Below are 17317 nucleotides of genomic sequence, written 5' to 3' on the forward strand. Positions count from 1 at the left end.
GACATTGCACATCTGAACTACTCCTTGACTACTCTGCAGCTACACTCCAACCGATTAAATCTTGAACCTTTTCACAGTAAAAGATAACCAGGGCCATACATCGGGCTGGATGATGCCCAAAATCTGTGCGACTCTCCCAGATAATGACTTGTGGAATGGTCAAGCTGGGCCTGTAGAAGGGAAGGGAATTTGTATGTGGGGTCAGTCTTAGAGGCCTGAGATCTCACCTGCCGGGAGCATACACAGCTTTTTAAGGCAAGCTCTATATGGCAGACGCTGTATTTAGATAAGCTTCGAGGATAAGTGTAGTGATAATATTATTTCCAAGTATGCAAGCTGTTTGTATATCTGATGTGTGAAGCATTTAAGAAAAGAAGGGGGGGAATATTTCGGCACATATAACATCAGTATACATAATGTGTACATCTTAATATTAGCATTCTTGAGACTGACTGTGTGAATGGGGAATAGAGATTAGCATCCACAAGCAGTTTGATTGCTGTGAAAATGAGAGCTCGATGTGCCCTGTCAAATGTTCTCAGTCATTCTTTGAAACCTGATTGTCTAGACTGCTTCTCATTTGGATTTAAATGAAAATATCACCTTATTTATTGTGTTTTCTTCTTGAGTTACCTGTTAGTTTTAAATTTTGCTTTTATAGACTGAAAATTAGGTATTTGCAGATAACACAGGCACACAGTTTAACACTGAAGTAAAGCGTATATCTCCATTAGGGACACAGATAAAAAACAAAAAAGGCAAAAATTCTCATTAGTGCTTCTTTTATCTTTGCTGCAAATGTCGGACTGTCTCTTCCCTGCTTTGAAAATGAAGACTGTAAAACAGCATGGTGTGTCACATTTGGGAAATGCTTCTCAGAGTTAAATGTTTGGAGCAGCATCATAGACGATAGCACAAATACTCCCTCTTTAAAAGTGTTCTTCAGCGCACAGGTCAGTAACCCTATGTTTACAAGTCCGCCCCTGATGACTTGTAAATCAGTAATCTTTAAGGATCAAACACATTTGTATTTACCAAAGGGGTTTCATGTTAAGGTAACTCAGCACTTTGTAAGAACTTAGGAAACTTAGGAACTTAGGAAAACAAACTGGAATAAGCCTAATCAATGTAAAATGTATGTTAAAGTATACAGCACTGCGTTGTGCTTGAGTCAATGCAAGCATCAAGGCCATCTGTCCAAATGTCAATAACATCCGACCCAGCTTTTGGTAAAACTCTTTGACTTAGTCAGAATTGCACCCAGGATCCCAAAAGACTTGTTAACACATTTTAGTCTGATAGAAGTCTTCACCAATACAAGTGATTGGCCCAGCAAGCCAAACCGATGGAGCAGCACCAACTACTGCAGATGATACCATTGCTGACTTTGGCCCCATCAATATGCTGGCAAATAGCTGGGTTGGCGCAGTTGTTTCTGTGGTTCTCTATGCCAGTGTGGCAGCAGGTGTCACACCTGGCTGTGGCCTGGCGGACTATTAGCCCATTTATCATAGGCTGTCCATATGCAGAGAGGAGAAAAATCATATTTTTGTTCCCTCTATAATTTGTTAGGGCCAGTTCCCCAAACACAGCAGTAGCACCCACAGTTAGCAGAGGCGGAGTTTAGTCAGACTTCTGCTTCTACTGTTTAACAGAAGCTATCTACTCAGCAAGTGGCTTCATCTGGTGCTCAAATGTAACTGGAGCATAAGCACAGCACTGTCACAGGATAGAATTGAAAATGTACCTAAAGGAACGTAAATAAGCAACAAAAGGGACGTACATTGCCAACATTTATTTATTCTGGCCATTGGAGAAGTAATATGTGTAGGCATTTCGGATTTGCAACGTTCCTCACAGTAATGTTACCGCAACAAATCTGAATTAGTCTACAAGTTACATGTAAATACATAGATTCAGAATCCATTCTTTTGCTCATTTTAAATGCCCACGGACCACTTAGCATTGGTTATGTCGAACCACCTGCGCATAGCAGCTACCTGTTGTGGTGAATGAGGTGGGGATGTCGGCACGCACCTTATTATTTGTTGAACTGGGCTAAATGCAGCACTACAAGGGACTGAAGGTAGCTTTGTCTGGCAGTCGCTCAGTCCTGATCAACCTTTAATCAGGCTTTTACAGTATTTTTCGTCTAATAACAAAGAGAAATTTACCAAGTTTATCTTTGGAGTCTTATAAAATTGGCTAAGAAGTGCTGGAACACTGCTACTTCAATCTCCTGGCCTTATGAGCTCACATCTCAAGGTGTTGTTTTTCTCACACCATGTTCTCACTGCAGTCCATACAGTGGTGATGTCAATATAGACTGCAGTTTTTTTTCCTGTTGTTGTTTTTTTTTTTTTTTAAGTGTTCTTCCTCTGCACAATCTGTGTGGGCTGTGCTGGCTGAAGTCAAAACAAACACAATTGTACCCATGGCCGGCAGTCAGGAAGAGGCAACAGCATCTGTCGACGAAGGCTGTTATTTGTTTTCCTCAACTTCTCTGGTTTTCTGTTTCCCCAGGACAACTCTCCACCTGCTAAGAGGAAGACATAACACAGAATGGAAAGCCAACATGCCAGCTGTGACCCTATAGGGCTGTCTAATGCTTATCCCTGCCTGGTGTCCATCAGCTGTCTAGTTTGTCCGGATGAACACGGTTAACAAGCACCTGCGTGTTTACTCCTCACCTCATCAACAGGGAGAGAGAATTTTTTGAGAATAAGGGCAGGAGGAAACCAGCCAGCTAGCTAGCACGGACTCAGGGTTAGATCTGGCTTGGCCTCAGCGAGCAGCCTGGGATATTGACTTTTCCTACTTGGGTATTCATCTATGATCATTTCTTTAAAGTTGCTTTTTTAAAATTTGATTGAAATGCAGGCACGCAAGGGTCTAACCAAGTAATAGTGCCAGCTTGAACTTTGATGCACATAAATAAGTCAGTGAACTTTGCTGTACTTGAGTTCCCCTGAGCAGGCAATAAAATCAGCAAAGATTGCAAAGAAGCTCTCGTTCGAGTGTAAGGGAATGTTTTTACTTCCCTAGATCACAGCAAATATTAGTGCTCTGTAATGATTTGACTGGTGAGATGGCAACGAGGGTGTTAAACCTAATGCCAGTGGGCATTCTGGGTAGCTTTGTTTGATTATGTAAGTATAGTGCAATGTAAAATAAGCAGTTTTTTCTCCCTGATTTATTTGAATCTCACATTCTTTTGAGTGGATAAAGAATACGATGTTTGATCCAAATGTGGAAGTTCATTTTACCATGCGTCTCCTCTGCAGCAACACTTGATCCTTCACAGTTTCAGCTTGTAAATTATTTCAGTTTTCTGCTCTCCTCTTTAGAATAAGAAATCATATCCCAAATACAGTAAATAATGTACTGACATTGAGCCCCTCAGAGATGGAAGCTGTTAAATTAACTATTTGTTACTCTGAATATTTGCTTTCATTATAGCTTTCCCACTGTATGCTCCTCTAGCTCCTCAGCATGCGGCACTTTTCTTCTTGTCAGGTTCAGGGTTGCGTTCCCATTATCATTTGTTCCTTAAGGTATGCGAGGAATAAATCACGAGGTAGTGCTTTTGCAAATGTTCACTTTGTTTTTCATTAGTACGGCTGGACTAATACAGGGTTTTCTGACCTGGGAACAGCAGGTGTACTCCAGCGCGTTGGCACCTTTGAGCGGCAGCACTTCATTAGTCGAAGCAATTACTTTTGGGCAGTGGAGGTTTCACCTGCGTACCATGAGTGTGAGCGTGTGTAACGAATTGTGAGTGTGGACCCGCACCACATGACCAAGTCACAGTGACCCCTCTCAGTGATTGTGAGGGACAGAAAAGTTTTCTCTCGTAGTTTGCAAGAGCACTGGAGCAGGAGAGTTTGATCACAATCACGAAGGAATTGACATAATTAGTCAGCTTTTAGAGTTCTCTATTGGCCCACTGTACTTAAAAGTCAAGCTGGTATTTTCAAATCTTATTAAGGAATTTCATAATAAGGCTGCAACTAACAATTATTTTCATTATTGTTCAATCCCCCAATTATTTTCCTGATTAATGAATGAATCATTTAGTTTATAAGAGGTAAAAAAATGTTTGTGAAAGTGTTCGCAGCGCCCAAAGTGGCATCTTCAAACTGCTTTTTTGCCCAAACAGCGGTCCAAACCCCAAAGACTCTTCATTTACCATCATAAAAGACAAAAAAAGCAGTTAATGCTCGCCTTTTAAGAAGCTTGAACCAGCAAAAGTCTTGACACATTTTCCAAATATGACTGGAGCGCTTTAACGATTTTCAAAATAGTTGGCAACCGATTTTCTTTTGATAGAATTTCTCTCAACTGAAATGTCTCTTCACACGAATTACAGGAATGTTAATGGAATGTAGTGTTGTTTTTGTTAATTGGAACGATGAATTGCAGAACTTTATGTAATAGCACTGCTTTAACTTTCCAGTGACACATTTCTTCATGAACACGAAAATTACATCCAGTGTGAGGCTTCTGTTTATTTCCTGTCTAAACACCCATCTCATCTACATAATTATATGCTCCCTGTGCACCTCTGGTATTATTCTTTATCACCTAGCATAATAAACTCCTAGCCCCCTTGTTACCAAATTATATAGATGCTATAAAACCCTACAGTCACTGCACTTAGCTGCTCTCCTCTTGTGACACGTTTAGGTGATCATCAACAACATCGTCAACATTTCTAGGCCGGCGCTGTCTCACAGTAAATAAATGTGCATCCCATGATCCCATCTGGTCTCTAACATCTCTAATTGACGCTTCACTTATTAAAAAAACAAAAAAATAAACAAGATGAGCTTTAGGACTAATTAGCTCATGAATAATTTGTGCCAAGTCAACAGGTGACTAAATTTCAAAGTTTCCTACGAGACAAACTTACCACGGCCCGTGAATACAAAAAACAAGGCCAGAGAAATGTAGGGCAATGCTCCCTGTTCGCCCTCCTCGCCTCATCAGGTGACTCAGACAAGGCTACAAGAAGTGGACATATGTGTTCTGCTACCGGGCTTAGCTTCAGGGAACATGCTGTGTAATGTACACCACCTGTGTGCTGCCTGGCTGTGCTATTACTGTGGCTACAGTCACTACGACAGGCCCAGCAGAGGTCATTTGCATACTTTATGACTCTGGGTAAAAGGGGATGGCTGGAGGTAGAGGTAGGCAGGGAACGTGTGTGTGTGTGAGAGAGAGAGAGAGAGATGGTAAAAATATTGCTTTTTGCATAAGTCATAAGGGCAGGCAGTTGAAACTGGTCAAATCCATCTCTAGGCCCTACGATGTGCTGATGGCTGAAGAGCAAACAGCTCAGAGGTAGGTTGGTTTTTTTTGACAGTTTGTTTTCTCTAACAGGACACATGTTTTGTAGCCGGGCCTCCTGCGATGCTGTCTTTTCTTCTGCTGCTGTTGTTGTTGTTGTAGCTTGCGCTCTACTCCCGAGGCTAGCTCGGGCTCAGGCCTGGGTATCCATACACTTGTCTCTGTTTTCCTCCGCCTGTCTTGTCTGCAGAGGATCAAATGGAGTGCCCTGAGAACTGCTTATCTTATTTGAAAGCATTTAATAAACTGCCCTCCTGGCAGGCTGCTTTTTTAAAATGGAAATAAAGTGGCTGAGGAGGAATTAAAGGATTTCAATGGATACCTTTTTTGTGTTAGACAATAACGCAAGAAAATTAAGCGCTTATTGTTGAGGGTTTTGTTCCAGTGGTTGGGAATCTGAACGTGCTAATATTGTTGGTTTGTTTGCTGAGTCAGAGGGGAAAGACAGTGAACTTCAGCCCGGGCTGAGCAACATTACCGGAATGCTAATGATTTACACTGAGCCTGTAACTGATGTAACAAGTAGTAAAGAGGCACCACAGATAGCTTTATCTTTTTTACTGTTTACTGTATGCGCAAAAGGAAGTCTTCTTGAATGACATGTCTTAATGGTTCATTAAGTGCTAACATTTATCCTTCTTTCTTTTTTATTTATCATTTTCATTTGTTTCTAATGAATGAGTAATTAGCTGCTAAAAGTGATTGACAGGTTGCCCCAGGAAACACAGCTACCTGAGCTTAGAAATATTGCCTCTCCAAAACTAATTACCTGTAATGACTGACTTAATATCTGTGATATCATTTTGACAGACTCCAGTATCACAGCTTAAAGTCTCTGTGATTAAAGGGACTATTTTGGAGAGAAAAAGGTTGAATTAGTGACAGAAGGAAACAGGAACAGGAAACAGCAGGTTAGCTTGATGGTTTGTGCTGCAGTACTCATGCAGATACTGTTTCGCATGTACACTGTCACTCAGTGCGTACTTTGGGGGCACGGTGGCATTATAATAATCCTACTGTGCCTCCAGGATTAAGACATCTGTTTAAGCAAGGCACATTTTAGAGAAATATTTAATGTATTTAAGCTGCAAATTGTTTTTGTAGCACATGAAGAGGTAAAAAAGCAGGAGTCTGGAATTACTTATAATTTAGGTCTGAAGTCAGGTCGTTGGATCATTCATAATATCTAATATTGTGCTTTGTGTAAGCAGCGTGGCCATGTTGCCATTTTTTAAAAGCTTGCATTGCTGCTCTGTGAGGGCATGTAGGTAGCAGCTGAGGCCGAGCTATAAGATGAAATTCTGCCAAAAAAACAATTAGTGAACTCAACTCTGCGCTCCCATTGCTGAGAATTCGTTGTGAGGGTCTGCAAGATAATCAAGATCCATCTTTGGGTCAATAAACTCTCTTCCCTATCAGCTAGGTGGCTGGAACAGGGGCAAGCAAGAGAGGCGCCCTAGGGAGAAAAGGGTGCTGATAGCCAGTATACAGTAAAGTAAGATTTAAGCTACCACTGGCTGTTAGTGCAGCGCATACTGTAGAAGCCCCATGGACCTGGGCTAACGGGTACCACTAGCTGAGGTTGTGGTTGAAAAACAACTAAAACTGAATCAGACAAGAAAAGAAGGAAGCTGTTGCCTTTTGTTGTAGCAATTAATGGCAAACATACTGCAGACTTATATCACCAGTCTCGGACCAGAGAGGGCGTGACTGGTGATATAAGCAACTCGTGTCCAGGGTCATGGAGTTTGTGATTCACATGCTCATAAAACAACAAACAGAAGTGTGAACTGTGCACTTAGAAATAAAAAGATTGTAATAGAATACCGAGCGAATGAATAAACAGAGGAAGAAGCAGATTATGGAGTGGACTGAAACTTTACTATAGTTGTTCAGATATCTTTTATGATTCTGGGTAGCCAGTAGAATCCACTGTAACAACCTTGGTCCTCTGTGACAGAGTGAGCAGGTTGCTATAAACTTTTCAAAGCTATCTTTGAAAAAGAAAAAAATATATATTTTTCATATCATCTTCTGATGAATATTTCAATGTTTGCACCTTGCACTACATTTTCTTTCTTTTTTATTTACTATATTTGCTTCTTTGTTTGTTTGAGTCTTATGAGAGAGTATACTCGCATTGTACAGTATGTAGTCATGCTGTAGTGGGATTGTAGGGGAGCTCGTGATAGAGAAAGAGTCGGAAAGAGAAAAAAGACAGATTGAATGAAGGAGCACTGGGACCATTATGCCCTTCAGAGGGCTATAGCGGCCCCCTTGTAACGGATGTCGCAGACATTCTCTGCCGTCCTCTGCTCTCATGCTGTATGACAAATATCTGTTTACTCTTTCGATCATCCTCTGGGCTGAAATAATGCACTTTGCTGTCCCTAGTCCCCAAACGCCGGGCACGCATCAGCACTTATACCCTCTCAATACTTTTTCCTTTTTTTTGTATCACTCCATTCTCTCCCTTTCTCCTCTCCTTGGCCCTTTCATGGGGCTTTCTTTGGAACTAATGATACTGTGAAAAGCTGATGCCAGTGCCTGATGGCCACAGTCTTGTGAAAAACGAGTCCAGAAAGTGGCAAAAAGAACTTATTCCAATTATTCTCAGCTCTCCCAGTTGTAGATTAAAATGATCTGGAAAACACTCTTCACACTGTATGGTTTTTGTTCTCCAGAGGACTGTCTTCATTGTGTTTTGCTACACTGCGACTGCAATGCAAATCACAATCATACCCTCTCTTGTAACTTGTTATCTATTCTTTAGATGTGGAATTGAAAAAGAGTCCTTGAGCCGGGCTTTTTCCGCAACACTCCCCCACACACAGACGCGTACACACAACACGCACCGTCTTTTACAGACACATCTCTTTTCTCAGATCCCGACACAACTCACGCACACACACACATTTTTGACGTATGGGCTGGGTATATTCTTAGAGATGTTTTTCACCCTTCATGCTTGACGTGATTTCAGAGTGGAGGTGGTACCAGGCTGTCCTTCTCCCGCGCATTACATGTTTCAAGAGACACGGCTTGAAAGCTGCGCAAGCGAATGCAGCACATACTCAATTATACAAGCATTGATGGAGTAGAGTGGTCATGCGTGTACCTCTTTGTGAAGACCAGGGCCATTTTACCCTTGTTCAGTTCCATAACCACCATGTCCTTACTAAAATATACGAAGTTAGCCATGTAGAGGAAGCTACAGCAAATAATGATTAGGAGCCCGCAAGGAAAACTACCATTGAGGAGGTGATGTGATTGCAGCATTTTCATCCTACAGCATCTCCTGTAAATGTCAGAAATATGGACTGCTTAACAGCTGCGCTGACAGCATGATTCAATGCAGTTGGCCTCTACAACAGTACAAATGGACATTGCCAACAAAACAAAATGATAGTCAGGAGAGTGTGTGCTTAACCAGTTATCACCTCACCAATTTTCTCCAACAGATTATCAAATGGCGCTCTAATTCCCTAGCCCATCAGAGCTCTTATTTGGCCATTTGGAAGTGAGGGAGCCTCAACTTTCCCATGACAGTAAATAAAACATCCATGAAGTAGCAGTAAATAATGTAAACACACAGAGGGGAGGATGGTACAGAGAGAGAGGAAATGGAGCGTTAAAAGGTGGCACATTTGTCAGGGCTACCCTAGGGCTATAAAGCCCATCCCCATCCCCACCTGCACCACCTTATACACATGCTCTAATCTTTAAAGTATCCACAGAGCATCAGTGGAAGTGCTCTGCAGCCTGCTTTAAACACAGTGAGGTAACACACCTTGTCCATTCCAGTTGTTTATTTTAGCAGTTAATAACTTTATTCTTCGAATGTTTCGGAACATTCAATATCCCTCCTTGATTTTCACAGTTTATTCTGTAATAAAGCAAATGGCACATACAAATGTTTGCAGGTAAGTGCAGGATGTATCAGTTGTTTCAGTTACATGTTTTAGTATATTCTTGAACAAGAAGACATCCGTCAAGTCCATCCTTATACTCAAATGTATCATGTGTGAGAAATGTACTGTATATTTGTATATATTATATTTATATGTATTTCAGAGTGTGGAAATACACCCGACTAGCTGTTTTACTTTTCTACAATGTAATCAGACATATCCACTCTACAAACTGCCTTCTGTTTACTTCCTGTCAACACTACTATAACGTTACCTTCCAACCTTAGCAAAGTTTTTTCACAGTTAGCTTTGTGCATATTGTTAACAGAATTTACTGTTTTGCTTTTGTCATCTTGATAATCACATTAGCTTGTCACTCAACATAGCACCAGCGTTGGCCTGTTTTTTAGAGCGTAGCCTACAGTGTCTTGGGAAAGCGAGCAGTAAACCTCTGACCTCATTGCTTGCAACCTTGACAGTGCATTTCTTCATTTTAGTCGCCAGCTAGGCTAGCTCACTTGCTAACCTTGCAATTGAGGTGATTATCAGAATGATAGAACGGTATATGCTGTGAACAATGTGTACAAAGCTGACTGTGAAAAGTGATGTAACTAACTTAAGGATGAAGAAGCTCTGTGATGAATGAGGTTGGAGCTGAAGATAATGTATTGTTCACATGTCCCACTACGTTGTGAAGGTGGACAATGATATTACAAAAGTCCGTTCTGACTGTCAGATCTAAGTTTGCAAAACTCTCGATTGTATGACTGGACTTAAAAAACGTCTACTAACCCTGTAGTAGATAATGATCAGGACCTCACAGCAGGCCAATGTATAAACTGTAGTCACAGGACAGACCGTCAGTTGTAGAGTTTTTAATAAAGGTCATACTTGATGTAGCAGTGTAAAAACGCCACGGCAGATCTATTTGTTTATTATCTGTGTAATCAGTTTTCAGTTGCCAGTAAAACCAGCAGTAAAGATTTAACAGCAATCTTTGGTCCACATGAAAAGTGAGGCAGCTGCCCATGTAGGTTTTGTCTTTTATTTTACTCTGATCACCAAGAAAAAGGCTGATTAATTGACAAGATTTGTAGCACAGTGGTGGTTAATGAGACAGGGAGCACAGTTTACATTGCCTCATCTGCCATGAGAGGCAAAAAAAAGGAGAGATTTTGGTTTTGACCTAATAGCTTTATATGCAGTACATTAAACAAAATAACTACATGGTCTTTAATAAAGGTTCTTGTACTGTAGATCGAAGTGCTGAGACATTGCCCCATCCTGAGATTTGCTGAGTGTAGGTGATAATAATTCTTAGAACAGGTGCTGCACCATAAGCCCCAAGGCCTGGGGAAGAGAATGATTAGTGGCACTCCCCCAAGATGCATTGCTCCTCTGTATTAAAACCAAACTCTGCCTTTTATTCCCTCCAGGGTTTATTAAGTGGGCCAGTTGCCATAGCGACGCTTTGGCAGGATATTGCCAGGATAAGCCATAATGGGTCTCCTGACGCAGTTCACTCTGCTCCTGTGGAAGAACTTCACTCTCCGGAAGAGACAAAAGGTACACTTGTGCTCGCCAACCCCCCTTTGCAAATTAAGGTATATCTGCTAAAATTAGTCAGCAATGGAGGGAAAAGGAGAATATGGTCCCAGGGTTGTGTCATCAAGGGCGACTAAGTTATTCATGGGAGGGACAGGTAATAGAAGGGATTTACTACGAAAATTGTCTCCTATAGAAGTAAGCTGCCTTTAACTCTGCCGCAAGAGAACAAGAACAATCTTACCTTAATGCCAACCAATTTCAAGTGTCACCTTCAATTTTTGGAGATCTATCTCTTGTGCACGTTATGTCACATTGCCTGTTTTTTTAGTTCTAACAAAGCCAGTCTTCGGCCTAATGGAATGGGATAGGGAGTGACGAATGTTAAATGCTTTGTTTGAAGGGCAAATGTTCTTTCTGGCCCTTCTTACATACTTGCTGTCCTCAGCAATGTTATCCAAAAGTTTAGTGTCACTGCAGTTTACAGAAAGTGTCACCAGGCAATTAGAGGTCATTAATTTTTACTCTTCAACTGAAAGCTCAAATACACTGACTGACATTTAATTTTTATATTTTACGATGCGCATAAACTGTCCCTGCTCCTTCACTTCAGCCGAGATTTTAACTGCTTTCATATTTCACACTTCCACTGACAGTTCAACTGCTTTCACCGCTTCTAGGTTAGTTTCACCTGCTTTAAGTGCTCACGTTCCAGCTGACAAGTCAACTGCGTGCAGGGATTAAACTTCAATTCAAATGCTTTCAGCGATTACACTTCAAAACATGCTCCAAACTTTCAGTGCTTCAACTTTAACTGACACTTCAACTGCTTTAAGTGCGTCAACTATGATTTTCAGCAGAAGCGAGCATATTGAAGTTTTCTCCAGATTGCTCTTTTAATTTGTGCAACTCAGGCTTTATCTTCATTATCCATGAAACCTCTGATTATTTTTATGATTGATTGATCAATAGTTAATTCTATAGAATACCCCAAAATTGGTGAAAACGGTTTACAATGTCATAAATAACAAAAAAAGCAGCAGATTTGGTTTTAGAAGCTGGAATCAGCAAATGTTTGCCAATTTTGTTTGAAAAAAGACTGATACGATCAAAATAGTCAAATTATTAACTAGTCACTTTTATATTTATTGGCATTATCTCTTTTCCAGGCCTGTTCCCATAACTATTCCCATTACTTCCTCATTACCGCAACAGACACTACTGTAGCATACACATGATGCATCAGTGATATATGGTGGATGTTATTGCCTCTGATGTCATCCACATTGGCCTAGAGGTCACATGCTGCAGATAACAGTCACACCATGTGTCGCAACTGCATCTCAAGGGTCAGAACAAGTTGTCATGGAATCTAGTCAGCCTTATGAGTCACTTTTGAGGCAGATATAGCTGTTACAAAGAGCTGCAGTGTGTTCTTTGATTTACACCCTTGCAGTGATGATAGGAGTCACATCCACCCACTTGTTTTGTTAGGGGTTCAATCGCAGCAGTGTGTCTGTTGCCGGAGCAGAACAAAAGACAGCTTCACCAAAAAAAAAAAAAAAGGAAAAGAATCGGCTTTCATCAAAGTTCTTGCTTTCTTGGAATAACTCAAGGCAAAGTCATTTGCAATTTCACAACCTTGTATCCCCCCCTTCCCCCCCCCTTGTTAATTTTCTCCGCCAGCAGAAAGAAAAGGGTGGTGTCTTTTGCATCAGGAAGAAATATGCGCTTACATTTCCCCAGAAATATGTAAGGGGACAGTGGTGGTTTTGTGCGTGGAATGTGGGATATTTGGCCAACGTCAACATGAAATATTGTTATTAGACAAAACCAGTGGGAGTTAGCAAGGACAATGGTGCTTCTGGAGGGCTCGTGGAGGTTAATGACCAATTATATGAATGCCTCACCAAGCATTTTAAGATTTTACAACAGGCATGAAACTGATTTTATGGTCCAGTATTTCACATAATTTCATAGGAGGAGATTATCTATTCACAAAGACGCTGGTGTCCGATGGCAAATGCCTGGGGAGCCAGACATTGAGAAAGTCCCCATGATCTCTGTGTTCCCTCTCCATGCCTTTTCTTTGGAATACATTATGATAATTCAGCCTCTCCACAGAACTACATCCTCTCTGACACGCACTGGAGGGAATTAAAGGACAGAATTAGATATTCTATCTAGTTTCTTTGAAATATGTGGACTGTGACAATTTTCCCCTTTGTAATTCATTGACAAAATCGTAGAACTGCATATTCACTGTGTGCCTATATATACATAACTGAACTAAATAAAATGTGTTCAACTCCCACCCCTCATCCCTATTCTACAGCAGAAACTTTACATACATTCATTAGGTTCCCATAGCGCTGTGGCATAACAAACAATACATATCTTTGTATTACCCTCAACTCTGCGTGCCCTCCAGTCTAATTGGGAAGACAGCAACATCAGTACAGATGTCTTCTCTCATTATTTGTGCAAATGTGCGTCAGCAGATGCGGCATCTGAACATGCTACCAAAGCAGAAGCAGGAAATCGTCTTGCTGGATCTTCTTTTCAGAGATGCGGGAAGGGATGAGCGTGCAGGCAGACCAGGTCAGCCGAGGTTAGCGGAGAGGGCTCGGTGGGTGAGCGCACAACTTGGCGGGTGGGGTTGTTGAGCGATGGTGTGCCAAGGGACGCGTAAAAGCCTAGCTGGTGGAGGGTGTGGGGTTGAAGAGTCAAGGAAGGATGAGCTGCAGCATTGTAATATCTCACTGGAAGTCATCTGTGGTGGATGTTACTGCGAAAACACTGCAGAGATGAATTGCCTGTATGAAGTGAAATCTGCTGTTGCACAAATGTTACTCGGCCTTCAGCTTTCAGAGGGGCATGTTACCTTGACTTATGTTTTAATAAACTGCACTGCTTTGGCTTTAATACTGCGACAGCTATGGTAAAAATAAGCATTCAGGAGTACTCGGTAAATGTGTGAACCTGTAGTACCCCGAGGTTGTTCAGAAATATATGTAAAACCTCTTTAAGGTCTTGCTACTTCGTCTCTAGAATCGCCCTCAAGGCAATCTGAGGGGAAAGACCTGAGAAACGACCTCGTGAACAAGTACAGCCTTGAGGTCATCCATTTGTTCTTTGTTGCTTTCTCTTTTCACCCACTCCCTGAGGTTGAAATAAAAGCTTGACATGTCACGTGGGGCGCTACCTGCCGGCAGGTTGTACTAAAGCTAGGAAGCGGTTGGCAGTCTTCATCCAGAAAAGGATTAAGACGGAGATGATAAAGTGTGTGTGATAGTTTGGGCTTGGGGAGTCGCAAGCAGAAGTTGCTCTCTCAATCCTGTAAAAGCAAGACCAACAGGAAAACGTGGACTTATGACATGTGCGGCTACACACTCATGCGGATACACACACCCTCATGAGGTCTTTTTAGTCAATCATTAATGGTATCTCGGCTGTAAAAACACATAAACACAGCAGAAGTCTGCCCATCTGCGCATCCACCTCACATCTTTCAAAAGTTTTCCTTTGACTGACGAGTGACATCACATCTTTCACATTTGGCATAAACAAATGATGTGAGCCACAATATGTTCCAAAGATGTATTTCATGATCAAAATTATGAAAATAAGACAATTTTATCCTTTCTGCAGGTGCGGCTGGTTGTAGAAGTGATATGGCCTCTGTTTCTCTTCTTCATACTGGTGTTGGTGCGCTCAACCAATAAACCATTTTACAAAGGCCAATGTAAGTACATGCCTAGTTTAATGTTCAACTCCATTTAAGCCTACAGATCAGCTGCTCAGGTTTTAACAAGTGTTTCCATAACAACTCAAATTATCTTATTGATTCCTGATGATTTCCTGTGTGGATAATATTATTATAACACAGGATATCGTCAAATATTCCTGGATATGATCTACTAAGATAAACCAATACGTACCTCTGTGAAGACATCACTGTATCTATATATGCACACAGTATTTTGTGAGACATGAAGCTTGGTAGATAAATAAAGTAAGTCTTTTCCCTCTATTCCTTCAGGCCACTACCCAAATAAAGCCATGCCATCGGCTGGCGTGCTGCCCTGGCTTCAAGGTATGGTGTGTAATGTCGACAATCCCTGTTTGAGCTATCCAACGCCGGGGGAGGCACCGGGCCAAGTCAACAACTTCAACAACTCCATGTACGTACGACTGGGATATTTCTTTTTTCCATCTTTATATCTTTATAGACTTTATACATCAGGATTTCATTCCATTTCTGATCTTTTTTGTCTCTCCGGCAAACCAGAATTTCTGGGATGTTGATAGAGCTGCAAACGCTCCTGGTGAACAGATCTATTCTCAGCAAGGTACAGGTGCTTGCAGATGACATCGACCAGTGGAATTCAGTCATGTCACAGTCCAACCCTGGTAATGGTAAGAGAATTTGAAGGCCAAATCCTTGATGCAATGACCTTAAAAAGTAATTCATGAAAGGACCTTAAACACTATCACAGAAATTGGTGAAATACAACAGGGTCAAAGTTTAGATTGGTCTGTCTCACTGTAAAAGTTTTATTGCCATTGAGTAATGGTTCAAAAAATAATTGGTATAGAAAATACTCAGCCTCAGCAACAATCACTCTGCTGTGTCTTTATTAAGTACTCTCCATCAAGGAAAGTATCCCCCTCATGTGGATGACAAGTTGGAGGATTTGTTATTCCCCTTTATCCCTCAAAAACAATGGCCCGATTATTTATGATGCAATTTGCTGTGCAGACTGACAGATCGTTTGTCTTGATAAGTTGCTGCTTTGCATTAGGCTCATTTAGCCTGATGATATTCAGATTTTCATACGGCACCTAATTTGCAAAAAGACAAAGGGGGGGAGAGGGGTGTTGCTGTTCAACAAACGGCTCCTGGGCCATTTGCATTTTGGGGTCGCTGGCTTGTAATATACAAGATTAAATCCATCAAAGATCTAAGCCGGAGCATAATTAATGGCATTCGCTGTCTGACGAGGGAGCACAAAAGGTCATTAACAAGAAAAGGGAATGGAGTTCTATCAAAAGACTGGGAAGGCAAAGGGGATTGTGTCGTCCCTTCTTTTGGTTGATTAAAAGACTCAGGTGGTCACTTCAATCAGGACGGCAACGGTGTTCAGGAAGAGCCTAGAGCATGTTCTTCTTCCCTAAAATCTAACCCTGTCCGTCTCCTGCAGCCTCGAGGGGCATAATAATACATGTTTAGCAGGAACCAGAAGGTGTTGTGTAGAGAGTAAGCAGTGCATCAAGCAGCATAATTAATTCCAGACACTTGTGAATGATTATTTTCTTACCAAACATTTGATTTAATTGAACCTTAAATAACCCAGTGCAACTCACTTCCTCCCCTCATCCTTATAATTGACCGACTTGCGTGCATTACACTTGCAAACGGGCTAATCTAATTAAATTACGTAACCTCTTCATCATCTCAACAGCACATGCAGGAGTCCCAGAAAGAATGAAGACACATGCCACATACTTCAGTATGCGCATGAGTGTGTGAGTCTCCTGTAGTGGGCTCGATAACACTTCACCATCATAAATGTTGAATTTATAGTTAATTAAACTTGAGTTAATGGTCATTTTACTGTCAACAAACAGTGAAACGTTAAAAAAGCAATTGTAAAGGTTTGTAAACATCAGTGGCAACTTTATAATGGCAATCTAAATAATGTTTATAGATGAACTACACAGTATTTATTAAATAAATATTTAATAATAGTATTCTAAACATCAGTCGCAGCTTTGCAATAAACAGTTACTAACTAAATGGTTTCAAAAGCATTTTACTGTTTGTTAACATTGTAATAACTATTAACTAAAGTTTAATAAACCATACATTTACCATCTAATAATGATGGGTATGAGGATCGCTCATATGCTAAGCCATTGTGAAGGAGTAACAATAGACAGCCGATTGGTTTTTGAAGCTGACTACCTGTGGGCAGCTAATAAGGAGAAAATGGCTTATTAACAATCCGGTCCTTGTTTAGCAACAAATTATCTCCTCTCATGCAGCTCAAGTGCTCAACCTCCATGTGCACCAATGAAGGATTTAATTGCGACAGTCGTCTAAAAGGCATAGTTTAAAATCCTACTGTAATGCCACTCCGAGCAAAATGTATGACAAAACCTGACCAGAATGCTTTTTTCAAGACCAGGCACACGTGACACTTAAATGATTTCTTTTCCACAGTTTCTTTCAGTTAGGATAAGATTATACCCGACAGCTGCACTGCAGTGATGTTGAAGACAGGGACTTTAGCTTTAACCTTGTCCTTTCAACAACACAATAAATCCTCTCGTGCTTTGATGAGATCAACCTTCCATTGCAGTGGAAGGTCTTAGTTACATGACAGGCTGTCCTGCATGGATGGCATAGGTGTCCGTGAGGGCAAATGACACGCATGTTTTTGCATGCCCCCTTAATTTGCGAACTGTAGTGTAGAAATCAAATGCAGGGGTAAGGACAAAGAATGGAG

General features: G+C 41.1%; 1 protein-coding gene across 7 annotated transcripts in view; it reads left to right on the forward strand.

Annotated features, from left to right (window-relative positions):
• LOC311252029 (phospholipid-transporting ATPase ABCA1) overlaps nucleotides 1–17317 on the forward strand; it is a 175409-nt gene that overhangs the window by 24430 nt on the left and 133662 nt on the right. For all 7 annotated transcript variants that reach the window (XM_084344780.1, XM_084344779.1, XM_084344784.1 and 4 more), the window contains exons 4-7: nucleotides 10697–10826; nucleotides 14457–14550; nucleotides 14848–14989; nucleotides 15097–15224. In XM_084344780.1, coding sequence (XP_084200906.1) covers nucleotides 10761–10826; nucleotides 14457–14550; nucleotides 14848–14989; nucleotides 15097–15224 — 430 coding nt within the window. In that variant the 5' untranslated portion in view covers nucleotides 10697–10760. The remainder of the gene's footprint in view (nucleotides 1–10696; nucleotides 10827–14456; nucleotides 14551–14847; nucleotides 14990–15096; nucleotides 15225–17317) is intronic.

The sequence above is a fragment of the Pagrus pagrus genome (assembly GCF_965226575.1).
Source record: "Pagrus pagrus genome assembly, chromosome: 22".
NCBI lineage: Eukaryota > Metazoa > Chordata > Actinopteri > Spariformes > Sparidae > Pagrus > Pagrus pagrus.